At 44.4% G+C, this 15,013-nt stretch overlaps 1 protein-coding gene across 5 annotated transcripts in view; it reads left to right on the top strand.

Annotated features, from left to right (window-relative positions):
* Positions 1–12,436, top strand: part of UNC13B (unc-13 homolog B) — a 180,911-nt gene extending 168,475 nt beyond the window's left edge. For 2 of the 5 annotated variants that reach the window (XM_031062858.1, XM_031062855.1), the window contains 6 exons: positions 1,412–1,492; positions 1,885–2,032; positions 5,397–5,453; positions 7,923–8,015; positions 9,091–9,250; positions 10,454–12,436. In XM_031062858.1, coding sequence (XP_030918718.1) covers positions 1,412–1,492; positions 1,885–2,032; positions 5,397–5,453; positions 7,923–8,015; positions 9,091–9,250; positions 10,454–10,739 — 825 coding nt within the window. In that variant the 3' untranslated portion in view covers positions 10,740–12,436. The remainder of the gene's footprint in view (positions 1–1,411; positions 1,493–1,884; positions 2,033–5,396; positions 5,454–7,922; positions 8,016–9,090; positions 9,251–10,453) is intronic. The other 3 variants (XM_031062859.1, XM_031062857.1, XM_031062856.1) reach the window with 2 other exon arrangements.
* Positions 12,437–15,013: the final 2,577 nt, after the last annotated feature.

Genomic DNA, 15,013 nt, shown 5'->3' with positions numbered 1-15,013 from the left:
GTCTCTGTGTACTGAAGTGTGAAGCCACATCATCTTCAATTGAATTACCCCCAGCTCAGGAAGAAAAAGGAGGAGAGTTATTGCTCCCCTCAGGACAGCATATCACAGCAGAAGGCACACTGCAGCTCACCAAGTACTGTGCCCCTGTACACAGTCCCCAGACCAGGGACATCCTGTGTGGAGAAAGAGGCACATTGAGGCACATCTCTGCTACTCAAGAAAGCAGGGTGTGAACTTGTCTGAGAAACTGACAACTTGAGAGGCATCTTCAGTGCAGTTCAAGGCTTTACTGTGTAAAGTTGATAGCTAGATGTCTGTGAGAAGTGTGGCAAATGCCTTATGGCTGCCCCTAGACTGCAGAGAGCCCTGTCTCCATCAGGCAGGAGATGGATTGCAGTGGATAATGAATGGGGACAGCATCAGGCTGTGTGAGGAATCAGCAAGCTGCAAGATAGCCAGCAGGTTTGTCCCTGTGAAACCCACACATGATGCCACAGACTAGGTGTGCTTTACACAGAGGCAATCTAGCAGATGTATCTCCTGGGAAGTGTCTAGGGGGCCTATGACATGCTTAAAGTAGGGATAAAGCCTTTGCCTGATTGGCTTACATCTTTTTTATGAATGCTTTAGGGCCCAACCTGAAGTCAGCTGGCCTGACCTTCCAGCTACTCAGTTAGAATATGGGTTTGTGCAAAGCTTTGGCTTCCTAAAATACACTGTTTTCCCCTGACATCTAGACTAAGCATCAGAGAAAGAGCTTAGTGAAATGCCAAAGGATGGCACATCCTTGTAGTCAGCCAGGACTCTAGCATGTGCTTCCACTGCAGAAAAGAGAATTCTTTCCCAAATGATTACTGGCTTTTTGCTGTTAAAGTTGGTGGGTCTTAATGGGAACAATGTCTTCTTTTGGCAAATCTATTTTCTTTTGTTTTTCTTTTTTTTTTTTCACAAATGATGGAATGACTTAGTGACCTCTGTAGTTGGAAGAGTTTAAAAAATCCACAACCAACAGAGATATAACAACTTTCACTAATGCCTAGTTCTGAGAATTCCTTGATATAGATGGTATTTGGAGAGTTTTGTTGTGGCTTTTCTAGAATGACAGTGGTGTCAGGCAGGCTTCTGTTTGGATTTTCTTGAGAGACAAACTGTGATTTTAAATTGCTGCTTACCTTTGTCCAGTTCTTTCCTTATTTATGTCTTCTGTGCCTGCAAGAAAGAGAGAAAATTAGTTTATTTCCAAGTTAAGCTGTAATAAACAACTCTGAGAGACTCCATTAAGCATTCCTTGAACAGCTGAATTAATGCTGCCACCACACAGATACAGCTTGAATCTGGAGAAAGTGGTGGTGCTGGGGACTCCTTTAGCCTCTGACAGCACGCTCATGTCAAATACAATGTTTGTTTGCAGGATCATATGGTGAGGGAAGAAACCAGGAGCCTCACTCCAAAGCAGTGTGCTGTTCTGGACCTGGCACTGGATACAATCAAAGTAAGTGATTCCATTTCTGTTTCTGCTCTTCCCAACTCCATCCCCAAGTCCTCTTTGGGAGGACAGTGCCGGTTCTGGTTTATGAGATGGCAGGAGTTTGTCCCTGCTGTCGCAGTGATAAAGGCTCTAAGTGAATACTGCCATGTATGTGTACACCTGAAGAAATTCAGAGGACTGGCATGCTGGGAGTCAGCATATTCATATTTAAGTGCTTTGGAAGAGGAATGCCATGAGCAGTTGGTATCAGCTGGTCTGAGGGCTAGGTTTCCAGTATAGAAGCTGTTTTGTGAATTTTTCCAGCTGTTTCCTATCCGTATGCACACCTGCTCATACATGTTGGTTGCTGGTTGCAATTCTTGCTCTGTACCTTTCCCATTTCTTTTTGCTCTTAGCAATATTTCCATGCTGGTGGGAATGGTCTGAAGAAAACCTTCTTGGAGAAGAGTCCAGACCTACAGTCACTTCGATATGCTCTCTCCCTCTACACTCAGACCACGGACACTCTCATCAAAACATTTGTCCAGTCTCAGACAGCTCAGGGTAAGACTCTTTTATGTTGGCAGGGTTCAGTGGAGCTCTTGCCTCTGCTCATGATTTCTCTCCCTTGTACTGCCAGTTTGTAAGAGTGCTTCTGGCAGTAGCATTTCTGAAAGTGTGACAGTTCGGAGCTTGTGAAACTGGAAAAGAGGAAAAGGGGGTTATTTGCCACTCCATGACTACATTTGGGGAGAGCAGAAATATGTGAAACATAAGGCCTGGGGTGTTTGTGGTCTTTTTTTCTCTGCAGTCCTCACTTAACAGTCACGTTTCATGAATTAATGTGGGTGGGTGGCTTAAGCGAAATTAGAAGTTACTGCACTGAGGCTTGTGCGGTGGTGTGAGGCACCATTTCAGCAAGACACCACTGCAGAAACCTGTCAGTGCCTGTGTCACAGGCCAGCTGTGTGTGTGGCACAGCCCGTGTGGCCCTGACTAAGGCTGAGTGACAGCAACGTGATGACTCACAGAGCTACAGGCTGCCTGTAAAGGGAGAAGTCTCTGAGGTGAGCAGCAAATGCACTGTTTTGTCTGCAGCCAGTACAGGGTATGTGGGAGCTAGGTGATTACAGATTGCCACACAACATATTAATAAGCTGCTGGGATGGGTCACCAAACTGTTTGGTGACTCTCTGAGAAGGCTTATGGCTCGGTGGTGCTGTTTCATTGAATGTGGAGGGGTAAACAGTTAATTTTGTTGCTTTCATGCGAACATCTCCATATTATTGTACAGAATAATCTGATCTCTAGTCAAGGACCATCACTGGCTGACTGTGAATGTCACTATTCTCAGTAAGAGGAAACACATGCTGCAAAGGGTTGGGTCTAAACAAAAACTGGTATTTTTGTGTTTTCAGGCTGTTTAATTAAAAGCCTTGCATTAAGCTACTTCATCCCAGCAGCAAAGTCATACAGCTCCCTGGCACGTCCTTCTGCAATCTTTTGCATGGGATCCTTTTTTATTCAATCATTCCAAGCCTAAGAGAGCTGGCAACCCCACACACTGTACTAACTCTGCCAACAGGTCATCATACTAAGTCCCAGCATCAAGGGGAAAGCTCACATACATTCCCTTGTGTGCAAATGAGGCTGCTTGATACTGACATTCCCTTAGAAGTGTAGATAGTTCAGAGATTCTGTGAGCAAAACAGGGTTTGTTTCTAAAGAGGAAAGTTTAGTTTAGTTTTGGTATATTGAGTCATCAAGAGGAGGCTCAGAGGGGACCTGAAACTACCTGGAAGGAGATTGTGAGGTGCAGTTTGGTCTTTTTTGCCATGTCTCAGGTGAAAGGATGAGACGAAATGGCCTGAAGTTGTGCTAGGGGAGGTTCGGGTTAGATATTAGAATTTATTTTTTCATTGAAAAGGCGGCTAGACATTGGAATAAGTTTTCCAGGGAGGTGTTGGAGAAGTGTACAATCTCTAGAAGTGTACAAGAGGTGTCTGAATGTGGAATTTGGGGACATAGTTTAGGGATGATTTTGGTGATGCTGGATTAACAGTTGGACTAGATGACCATGCAGGTCTCTTCTAGCGTTGATGGCTCTGTGGTTCTGTGATCTCTGCCTACAGCAGCACAGTCTAGTCTTCCTTATGTTCAAACAGACTGCATTAAACCAGTGAAATTAAATTAAAAATCCGTACCTTTGAGAGAATGGTCCTGTAGCTGTGTCCCAGCAGAGCAATGATGACATCCAGTGGCCAGACAGGTCAAAGACTGCTACATCCACTAGGGACTCCAGAACCTGGCTGTTGCCATCACTTACACAAACCACGTTTTAATGGGGAACTTGAGTGCGCACTTACAATCTTTGCTGTTCTGTGCACATATTTCCCATTATATATCCAAGCTAGTTTTTTATGTGGATACTGTTAAATTACTGTTAAATTGTTAAATAAATGCTGAGCTACGGTATAAGAAAGTGCGCAGCACTGATGTCTTGCAGTCCATACTGCAGTCTGGAGTACTTAAAATTAGAGAAAGAAAAGTGCTCCACTGAAGACACAAAAGTGACAATTCAAAGATGATATGAGAAAGTGGCTTCATGCAATGCATGATTTGACTGTAAAACTTCACTGAGGGCAAGTATTTAGCAGAAACACAAAGATAATGGAACATTATCGTTACCTCTCAGAAGCAGGAATATACAAGGCTGCCACAGAAGTGGGTGCATGGGTATTTATGTATTTTTTAAGAAGCTTAGAAAGAATGAAGCTCTGGCTTTAGGGCATCATATACACACATTACGAGGTCATGAATTAGATCTCAAAGCTGACTGATGACAGTTTTTGTGACTAATTCTAAGCCACTGTAGGGACCAAGTACTGGGCAGCTGGCCACTGGTCCAAATCAGTATCTTGTACATTAGTAGGCTTGAGAATTTTGGACCCTGTTTGGGGAATAAAAGATTTTCACTATGCCACCTAATATCTGCAGAATCAGTGCTGAGTTATCTCTGAGAAAGGCATGACTGATCTCTTCCCTGTGCTGACCAATGACAGGACCTGAGGGAACAGCCTGAAGTTGTGTCAGGAGAGATTTAGGTTGGATATCAGGGAAAGGTTCTTCCCCAGAGGGTGGCTGGGCACTGGCACAGGCTCCCCAGGGAAGTGGTCAGAGCACCAAGCCTGTCTGAGTTCAAGAAATGTTTGGACAATGCTCTCAAATAGAAGGTGTCACTCTTTGGATGGTCCTGTGCAGGGCCAGGAGCTGGACTCAGTGACCCTTGTGGGTCACTTCCAATTCTGCATATTCTGTGATTCTGTGACTCCCTCCCTCCCATTTGGGCTAAAGAAGGATATTAATTGCTTACTCTTCTCATTAACCATGGCTGGTAGATGGTTTTGAAGATCTGCACACAGGTTGAAGGGACAGAAGGGACAGCACTATTATTTACAGCTCACATTTGCTTACCAGAGCTCTGTGACTGAGGTTTCCCTTTGCATAAGTGCCACAATCTCCTGGAAGCACATGGCTTCATGCAGTATCATTTAAAAATGCTGTTTGCTTCTCTTAATTCCCTGCTCAGTGGTTGCACCTTCCGGTTTGTGAGGTACCTACTGCTTTCATTTCATTACTGAGTAGGCTTCTGTGGCACTATGCTGCTAAATGTTTGCTCTGCAGATTGGGTCTGGGCTGCAGTTTAGTTACGCCAGCACAAATTCTGTTCTGTTTTAACCCAGACTATGCCTTACTTGCAGACAGCCTTGCTCTCCAAATCCTGGTACAGAAGATCTAGGAGGATATTTTGTCTGTTAAGAGCTAGAGTATTTGCCTTGTGTTTAAGTGACATTGCTAATTGTGTTGTAATTCATACTCTTCTCTCTTTATCCTGCTTTCTTTCTTGCCTTTTGAATTCATGTCTCAGTGCATGATGGGAAAGGTATAAGGTTTACCGCTAATGAGGACATTCTTCCTGATAAGGGTATGTTCAAGATTAATGTTGTTACCATAACAACATTACCCAACTGCCTTGCTTTTCAAATCATCTTGCCCATGCTCAGAAACCTTTTCCAGAGTCCTGTTCCCTGTAGTTCCCTTGTAGAAATGAACTTCCACTGAATGCTTGCATCCCGCAGACTGAGCCGCAGGTTGTGTGGTTTAGAAGTCTGTACCTTGCCTGAGAACCTGTTCCCATGTTTGAGATTTATTCATGGGATGTGAAAGCTGTCTTGAAAATGGACTGGTTTTTGGGAGATGCTGCAGACTTGTTCCCCCTCCCTTTACCATGGGGTGTGTGTTTCAAGTCCTGGGCTTGCATGCGTGTGGTCTGCTGAGAAGGGCTACTGTAATCCATGGGAATGTTGGATATGCACTCAAGGTTATGGCCAAGCTTGAACCATCTGGCTTGAAGGGGGGTTATCTAAAGGTCTGGATGCCCAGGAGACACCTACCTTTATTAAGTCTTGCAGTGTTTTATCTCTTAATTTATTTTTTGCTGTCCAAAGTCTTTTTATTACCTCAGGTGAAACACATCTATAACCCTTTGCACGAGCTCAGTTCTGCAGTTTCACCTTTCAGCATTGCAATACCAGTGAGGCTTTCATGTCAAGAATTAAATGTGCTGGTCACTAAACGTACAAGTGTGTGTATGTGCACAGTTACACGTGCTCAGAATATTTTTGTTGGCCATCTTCAGAGTAGTTTTTTGTCTTTGAAAATTTCAGTTCATAGAACAAGATTTTTATATGAAAAGACAAGAATGAAGGTAGGAAAAAAACTGTAATATGAGTTTTGTCTTCTTCAAAGGTAGTGAGATGATTCTGCTCTTATTCTTCTGGGGCATCACCATCTCCTTTATAACCTACTAGTTACACTAAAGATCAATAAAGACCTGAATGTTTGGTGGCTGATGTTTCTGTGGATATGGCGATTACATTCTGTTGGTAATTCTGCCTCTTCCTGTGGAAAATGCCAACAATGACAGACCCACACCAGCAGATGGATCAGGTCAATAATTAAGCCAACCAATTTTAAAGTTCTGTGCTTATATACAGAAAAAAGGCAACATTGCCCTTCTAAGCAGGGAGGAAACAGTATGTTCAAGACCATATTTGTTGAACCCTAAAGATTATTTAATGTGCTCAGGTCAAGAATGAGAACCCTGAGGTAATAATTTGAGGTTCTCTTTTGGTTGCTTAGATGCTTTTACTGGTATATTAATGTGACTTTCACTGCCTACAGTTCTGTGGCATGTAATTTTCCTCAGAGAATTGCACTGGTTGGCACTCAACCTCTTGGTTTTTAAATGAGTGTTTTTGCTGCTGCAGACCATTCTTGTGAAAGTTGACATGTTAGATCAGTCTAATCAAAATGTTTGTGTAATGATATCCTTCAATCTCCTTATCTAGAATTTCAAACAGACCAGTTTTTCACTTAGTAATGTATCTTACCTTCAAATTTGACAAAATAACTGCTATTCATAGGTACTCAATTACCCTCTAGATATCTTAATTACAACAGCATTGCTAATTGTCAAACTGAGGTCAGGCAGCTATCAAAGAGAAAGTCAGAAAAATCTCACTCTCTTATCAAGACTTGATTTTTATTTTGCAAAGCAGTCATTTTCTGTAATTTACATGACATCTTACCTTTATTACCCAGAAGAATGTCATTTCCACATATTACATGATGATAATTGTGATTAAAAGTTAAAAAGTTGGAAAAAATCATATATGAGTTGTAATGTTCATGAGATCTCCCTCTTTTATGAACATGTTATCTTTTCCCTCTGCAACTACCTCTTGTTTTCTCCCTGGCTAATTGATAAAGAGAAATAAGTATGCAAATTGTGAGTGCTTCTCTCTCATCATTTTTGATGCAAAACAAAGAAGGGATTCTCATCATCTTCCAGAGGGAAACAGATAAACAGTCAGGATGACAACTTTTATGTGATGTACAACATGCAGGAAGGTTCTTGTAGGGTGAGACTGCACTGTGGCTCTGTGCAAATCACTAATACCTATATATATATATTTTCCCTATATTTTCTCTGTTGTGTGATGTCCTCTCCTCTTTTTTCTTTTAGAATGCCAATGCCCACCACTGGAATGCCTGCATGTATACACAGTAGCTTGGCAGGAATCTGTGAAAAATCCTTGCTCCCTGTGAAGGTCCGCTGTTGAGGTCTTTTAAATTCTTTAAAAGCCTTCACTCCTGTTCTCAATAGGATGCAATCTTTGGTGGAGTGGAAGAAGTGTTGGTGTTTATGTGTGTTGGGCATGCGAGCCTGATGTTATCTTGCACTACTGTGACATTCTCGGTGCTGACTGAAAAGCTGGCTCTGGGAGGTGTGCTGTGAAAACACCACATTGTCTTCCTGAGGCTGTAAAGACCTGTGCCAATGACCAGTAATCCATGTGTGCATGGGGGGGTGTCCATTTCCTCCCAACAGGCTCCGGTGTGGATGATCCCGTGGGAGAAGTGTCCATCCAGATCGACCTGTACACCCACCCAGGAACTGGGGAGCACAAGGTCACGGTGAAAGGTATGGCCAAGATGTGCTGCTGCTCGGGCTGCACAGGGCGAATCTGCAGCTGGCAGTCAGGATATTTCTGTGTTAGCTCACGGGATCTCAGGCCAGAATTGTTTTCTCTGTTTCACATCAGGGACGTGTAGCGAAACAGCAAGTGAGCTTGTCCAGCCGGTGACATGGCAGTGCACAGCCCGGTTGTTTATTGGCAGGGATGTATGCAAGTAAACAAAAATCAGATGGTGGCTCTCGCCAGGCGCCACAGTTTAGTCTCTGCTGCAGAGAGCGGGGCAGGCTGATCTTGCGAAACTGCTCAGTGTACACCCAGAGATCACAGAGGCCCTGAGAGTCCAGAGGCTCCTCTCCCCAGTCCTGAAGGCCACACTGGTCCCTGAACAGCCACTCTGGAAATAACCAAAGCAGTGATTCATCCCAGGGTTCCTTTTCCTCCTTCATCTCCTTCACTTGAATACAGCATACTTAACTACTTCAATTTCCTCTGAAGATTTATATAAACAGTTCTTCGGGCCTCTCTTCTGGTTAAATCTACACTGAAGTGCAAAAGCTGGTTTTCAGAGCTATTTCCTCTGCTTCAGTCTGCTCCCTGCAGTGACCTGAGATAGAATGAGAATTAAAAGCTAATAATTCTGGATCCTGAAACCACACGCAGCTCATGGGCTTTGTTTTTCTTACCTGCAGTCCCATTTTCCTTTTCAACAGAGACTTTAATATTGGCCTCCAAATTGCCCCTTTTTTTTTTCTTATCCCAGACATAATGGTGGTGTAAGCATGGAACAGGGCAGCTTGCCCGGAGCTGGAGGAATGCCTTTTTTCCTGGGCTTATTTCTTGACAATCTGTATGGCAGAAGTTACATACTAATGCAAATATTAAATTCCCTTCATAGAACTTAACCTAGATCAAAAAAGCATATCCTTGCATTACAAAAAAGTCCTGCCCATATGTGTTGTGACACTGTCCTGTTTTGAGTTAGAAATAAGAAATTGAAAGCAGGGCAGAGCTGAAGGATGTCCAGAGCAAAAAATACAAATGAGTATTTGCTGTGAACCAGGTATTGGCTCTCTTTTGCAGTTGTGGCAGCCAACGACCTGAAGTGGCAGACGTCTGGCATGTTCCGTCCATTTGTTGAAATCACCATGATTGGGCCCCACCAGAGTGACAAGAAGAGGAAGTTCACAACCAAGTCAAAGAGCAACAACTGGGCTCCAAAATACAATGAAACATTTCATTTGTAAGTCTGAAAAATATCCTGAGGATCTGGCATGGCAAGTGCAGATACAGAGGGACAGATAGGGTTGTCCAGTGTCCCCAGACAGTCTGCACAGGGCCAAGAAGAGTACATGAACCAGTAGCTTGGTCCTGTCTTTGATGTCTTGGCAGAAAAGCTGGATTATGGAAGTTTTTGCTGTGGGTGGGACGCAGAGGTTTGTTCTATACCAGCAGTGTCCTTTGACCACCTTCTGAAATGCTCTCTGTGTGTCCTATGAACACATTTTACTGTGCTCTGTCATTTTAATGAACTTCATATTTTTTATTGGTAGAATTGAGGCTAAAAGTTCATTTTTATTTATTTCTTAATCTTAATGTGCGTTTTTATCCCAGCTTGACCTGTGGGACATGCTTTCGGAACTCGTTTCCAAGGATACAGCCCTTGGAATTGGTAGCAAGTTGCACTGCTAGAATTGCTGTGTTTCTCAGCATTGAGTATTGATCTCTTCTTATTTCATTTTCTTTCATTACTACAAGGGCATATGCCTTCTTGGGAGGCTTAACAGAAGGAGCTGCAGGCTTGAACTCTCTCAGCTGTACATACAAAAATGAGATGAGGAGAACTGACCAGCAAAAGGCTAAAAACGTCTGGGGGAGAAGGGAGAGAAGGGAGTGTTCATATAATTGTTCTGTTCTCTGAGGAAAGGCAGGCTTCCTCTAAGTGAAGAGATTTTCTTTCTTTTATTCTTTTAATTTTAGAAACATCAGAAGGGTTGGGGATTTATTTTTATTAGCTTTCACATTAGTGGAAGGTCCTGAATCTTTAACAAAGACTTCATCTAATTAAAATAGTAATTCTGAAATAAAGCCATCCTTAGCAGAAGCAGAAATGTTTAAAGTCATCTGAGTTGAAAATCTATTAGCATGGCTTTAATGTTTCCCACTCCTCTCATTTCACAGTTTAACACACACACACAAACACACACAAGTTGCAAAGGCAGCTTGAAAGGGGTTCCTTGTTTTTTCTTCTTCAGTAACCAGGTTTTCTTTATCTGCTATACATCAGCAAAAATGCCCACATGCTGCAGGTTTTACTTCTCTCCCTCTGACCAGGGTTTTCTGTAGAAAGGAGTTTTCTGTGACTTACCATAGCCCTCCAGTCAGGTGCTGGCACCTTTGTTTTTGCAGTCCAGACACTGTAAGTGAATTTGTGTGTGTTTTTCAGCATCCTGGGGAATGAAGATGGCCCCGATGCCTACGAGCTCCAAGTCTGTGTGAAGGATTACTGCTTTGCCCGGGAGGACCGGGTTCTGGGGATAGCAGTGATGCAGCTCAGAGACATAGCAGACAAAGGAAGTTGTGCTTGCTGGTGCCCCCTCGGGCGCAGGATTCACATGGATGAGACTGGACTCACAATCCTGAGGATTCTCTCTCAGAGAACCAATGATGAAGTTGCCAAGGAATTTGTGAAGCTGAAATCTGAGTCCCGCTCCACAGAGGAAGGCACCTGAGCTGAGCTGTTCCCTTTCCTCTTCTGCCTTGTGCCAATATGTGCAAGTGTTCAACAATTCTTTTATTAATTGCAAAAGGTTTTTTTCATGTTGTCTTTGTCAGCTCCGATAGCGCACGTGTGCTGTATAGGAAACAAATCCATCAATCTGATGTGAATTATTTATTTTTTAGTAGCTGGGTAAGACACCGTAGAGAATGAGACAATCTCTTCTTACTTAACATGTAAATTCTGCTTTGTGTATATAAATTATTTTATATTGGAGGCTGGAATTGCTGGGTTTTGTTGATATGCAGCACTGTGATTTTATCCTCTGAATTTGGCAGGCATTAAAAAGGTTCTGCGTAATCACACTACGATGCAAACACAACTGTGTGGAAATTGGGAGGAGATGATTTGGGGGGGTTTGACAAAGCACAGTTATCTCTCATTGAATTCACGTACTGTGGAGCTGCCTGGGGATCTTCTGACACAGATTATGCCAACGTGATATACAGACACCTCAACATCTGCTGAAAGAAGAAGAGGTTGCAGATGGCTCTGAAGATGCACACCAAGTGAATGTACCTCCACGGATGTGCTGCTGTGAGCACGGGCCAGACCAGGGCCACAAGCCCAGGGTGGGGCCTGAGATCTCGTAGCCAAAAGCTGCAAAGGCAGCGCACCAGGAGCAGGCTGCAGCTGTAATTAGCTGGTGTGTCTCGGAGAATACAAATCCCCACGTGCTGCTGGGAGTCCCTGATGGCCGTGGGAGTGCTGTAAGCTGCTCAGCTCCGTAAGGCACGCTCGGGCTGCCGTGACCAACACGGTCGGGAAGGGATCGGCGTTAGAATCGTAGAGTTAGAGCCATTACAAATCACATGGCTGCTATGTGCTTTTTCCACTTCAATATTCTTTTGTTAGTGCTTGACAGAGGATTGGATAATTTAATATTGCAGGCTTTCTGTAGCATTTTATTACCCTGGAGTAGCTAAGACCATTCCTCACTATGAACCCAGAAATGATGGCTTGCTTGGGAGAGAGGAACACACCTCCCCTCTGCAAGCCTTCAGTCTGGAGTGCTGGTCAAGGGGCAGCACGTCCGTTTGCTTCTGATCTTGGAGATGCTGTTGGCCGTGCTGTGGTTGATCCGTGCTGATTGTCATTAATCTTATAATACCATTGACAATACCATTGAAATATTTTTGCACTGTCTTAAAGAAGCATCCTGCTTTTGTTTTCTTAAAAAAACAAAACACTGTCCTGAGCAAAGTAATTGCAGGGAGGTCAGAATTTCTGACTGAAAATTAGTGAGCAGGAAGGTCTGGAATGGTGATTGCACCTGAGGCATGTTTGTTGGAGGGTTTTTATTGGGGATATTTTTGCTTTTCCAGCTGCCCTTGTGCTCTGGAAAGTGCAGCTGGAACAAGCCAGTCCTTGCCCATAAAGTACTGTAATACTGTCAATAAATTCAAGGACTGCATATTGAATGACTTTTTTCCTTTCTATTTTCTCTGACACTTGTGTAGCTGTATGATGTGACTCCTGTATTTCACGGGCCTGCTTGTAGAGTTCTGAGACAGCACATCTGCTTTGTTCTTGTCCATGGTGTGTTGTAATAATGCTCTTCAAAACTCCACACTATTTGTCATGGTTTTGAATCATTGTACGTGCCATTGTTAGGAGAACTGTTAGTATGGTCTTTAATAAACTCTTTTAGCAGCATGTGGTCTTGTCTATTGGAGTGTAACTGTGATTGGGTTTCTTAAACCATGGAGGGCAGAGCCACTGCTGCATCTTTGGAAATTACTCAGGTTTAGTATGTAGATTTCTTTAGTGCTCTAGATGCCTAGAAAGGAGTATGAGTCAGACAGTTCCCCCCTCCTCCATGGTGCCTCTGTCTAGGACATCTTTCCCTGAAGTCCTTGGCTTCTGATAATACTCTGAGACATCGTGGAAAAGCATAAAAAATAGCTTACATTTCCTTTGTACTCAGGATCGTCTCCTGAAGGTGCTGAATGGAAAGACTCAGACAAGGCAGTTGGATACTTTGCAAATAACAGATGAAGAAAAATAATTATATACCAAACTTGATTTATAACTTTCACCTTCTTATGAACATTAATACTCTTTAGATGGCATGCACAAGAGATGAAAGCATAAGCCTTCTTGATGTCAAGTAAACTGCTCCCCCTCCTCATTTTTTGGAGATTCTGCCAATTTCCAGCAGGCAAGGTCAGATAACTCAGAGACTCATATTTCATGATAACGTGGGTCTCTGAATTTCTGTGATCTGAAATGTCATTTTTTTCCTTGGTTGGCATATGCTTAGCAACAGTCACTTGGGAGGCAGTCCTGAAAAGCAAAGGAATCAGGGAACATTGGATATTCTTTAAGAAGTAAATCTTTAGGCACAAGGCGCAGGAGTAAGGCATCTCCATGTGCCAAAAGATGAGCCAGCAAGGAAGCAGACCAGCCTGGCTGAACAGAGAACTTGGGCTGGAACTTGGAGAAGAAAGGGAAATTTCTGACCTCTGGAAGAAGTGCCAGCTTGGGCCAACAACAATGACTTGTAATTGTGGGATTATGCAGGGAGAACATTGAAAGGGCCAGAGCCCAACTAGGACTTCATCTGGCTACTGCCATATAAAACAGTTTCTACAAATACATGAGCAACAAAAGGAGGGCTAAGGACAAGCTCCATCCTATACTGGGTGTGGTGAGAAACATAGCAACAAAGGATAAGAGAGGCTTGAGGTGCTTTATGCCTTCTTTGCCTCAGTCTGTAACAGTAACCCCAGTTGTTCTTGGGGTGCACAGCCCTGTGGGCTGGAAGACAGGGATGGGGAGCAGAATGAAGCCCCCATGATCCAAAGGGAAATAAATGATGACCTGCTGTAGCACTTGGATGCACACAGGTCTGTGGGCCAGGTGGGATCCACCCAAGGGCCCTGAGGGAGCTGGTGGAAGTGCTCACCAGACCTCTCCCATCATTTACCAGCAGTTCTGGCTCACCAGGGAGGTTCCAGCTGAGTGGAGCTTGGCAAAAACAGTGCCCATCTACCAGCAGGGCCAAAAGAAAGATCCAGGGATCTACAGGCCTGGCAACCTGGCCTCAGTGCTGTGGAAGGTCATGGGGCAGATCATCCTGAGTGCCATCATGGACACACACACAGGAAACCAGGGGATCAGGCCCAGCCAGCATGGGTTTGTGAAAGGCAGGTCCTGCTTGACCCCCCTGACCACCTCCTGTGACAAGGTGACCCATGTGGTGGGTGAGGGAAAGGCTGGGAATGTGTCTGCTGGGACTTCAGCCAAGACTTTGACACCATCTCCCACAGCATCTCCTGGAGAAACTGGCTTTCCATGGTGTGGATGTGTGGATGTGGATCTTCACTGGGAAAAAAAGTGGGTGGTGGCCAGAAAGTGATGGTGGATGAAGTTAAATGCAGTTGGTAGCCAGTCATTGGTGGTGTCCCCCAGTGATAAGTATTAGGGTCAGTCCTTGTGTGATATCTTTATTGATGATCTGGGTGGGGGAATCGAGAGCACCCTCAGGCAGTTTGCAGATGGCACCAAGCTGGGTGTGAGTGCTGATCTGCTGGAGGGCAGGGGGGCTCTGCAGGGACGGCGTGGCTGGAAAGCTGCTGAGTGGGAAAGGCCCTGGGGGTGCTGGTTTCCAGTGGCTGGACACGAGCCAGGGTGGGCCCAGGGGGTCAAGGAGGCCAAGGACATCCTGAATGTATCAGCAATGGTGTGGCCAGCAGGACCAGGGCAGTGGCTGCCCCTCTGTGCTGGGCACTGCTGAGGCCCCACCTCAAATCCTGGGCTCAGTTTTGGGCCAATTATTACAGGAAAGACTTGGAGGTGCTGGAGTGAGTCCAGAGAAGGGCAAGGAGTTGGGGAAGGATGTGGAGCAGAAGTCCGGTGAGGAGCACCTGAGGGAGCTGGGGGTGTTTACCTGGAGAAAAGGAGGCTCAAGGGAGGACCTTATGCCTCTACAAACCTGAAAGGAGAATGTAGGCAGGTGGGGGTCAGTCTCTTCTCCCAGGTAATCAGTAACAAGGGAATGGCATCAGGTTGCCCCGGGGAAGGTTTAGGTTGGATACTAAGAAAAAATATTGTCACTGAAGGGGTTGACAAGCACAGGAACAGGCTGTCCAGGGACATGGTGAAGTGAACATCCCTGAAGGTATTTAAAAGATGTGTAGATTTGGCCCTTGGGGACATCATTTAATAGTGGAGTTGGCAATGCTGGGTTAATAGTTGGACTTGATGATCTTAGAGGTCTTTCCC

Source organism: Geospiza fortis, unplaced genomic scaffold (assembly GCF_000277835.1).
Source record: "Geospiza fortis unplaced genomic scaffold, GeoFor_1.0 scaffold878, whole genome shotgun sequence".
In the NCBI taxonomy this organism is placed as follows: Eukaryota; Metazoa; Chordata; class Aves; order Passeriformes; family Thraupidae; genus Geospiza; species Geospiza fortis.
Note: the sequence above shows the minus strand (reverse complement) of the source record. Positions and strands in the feature narration are given on the sequence as shown.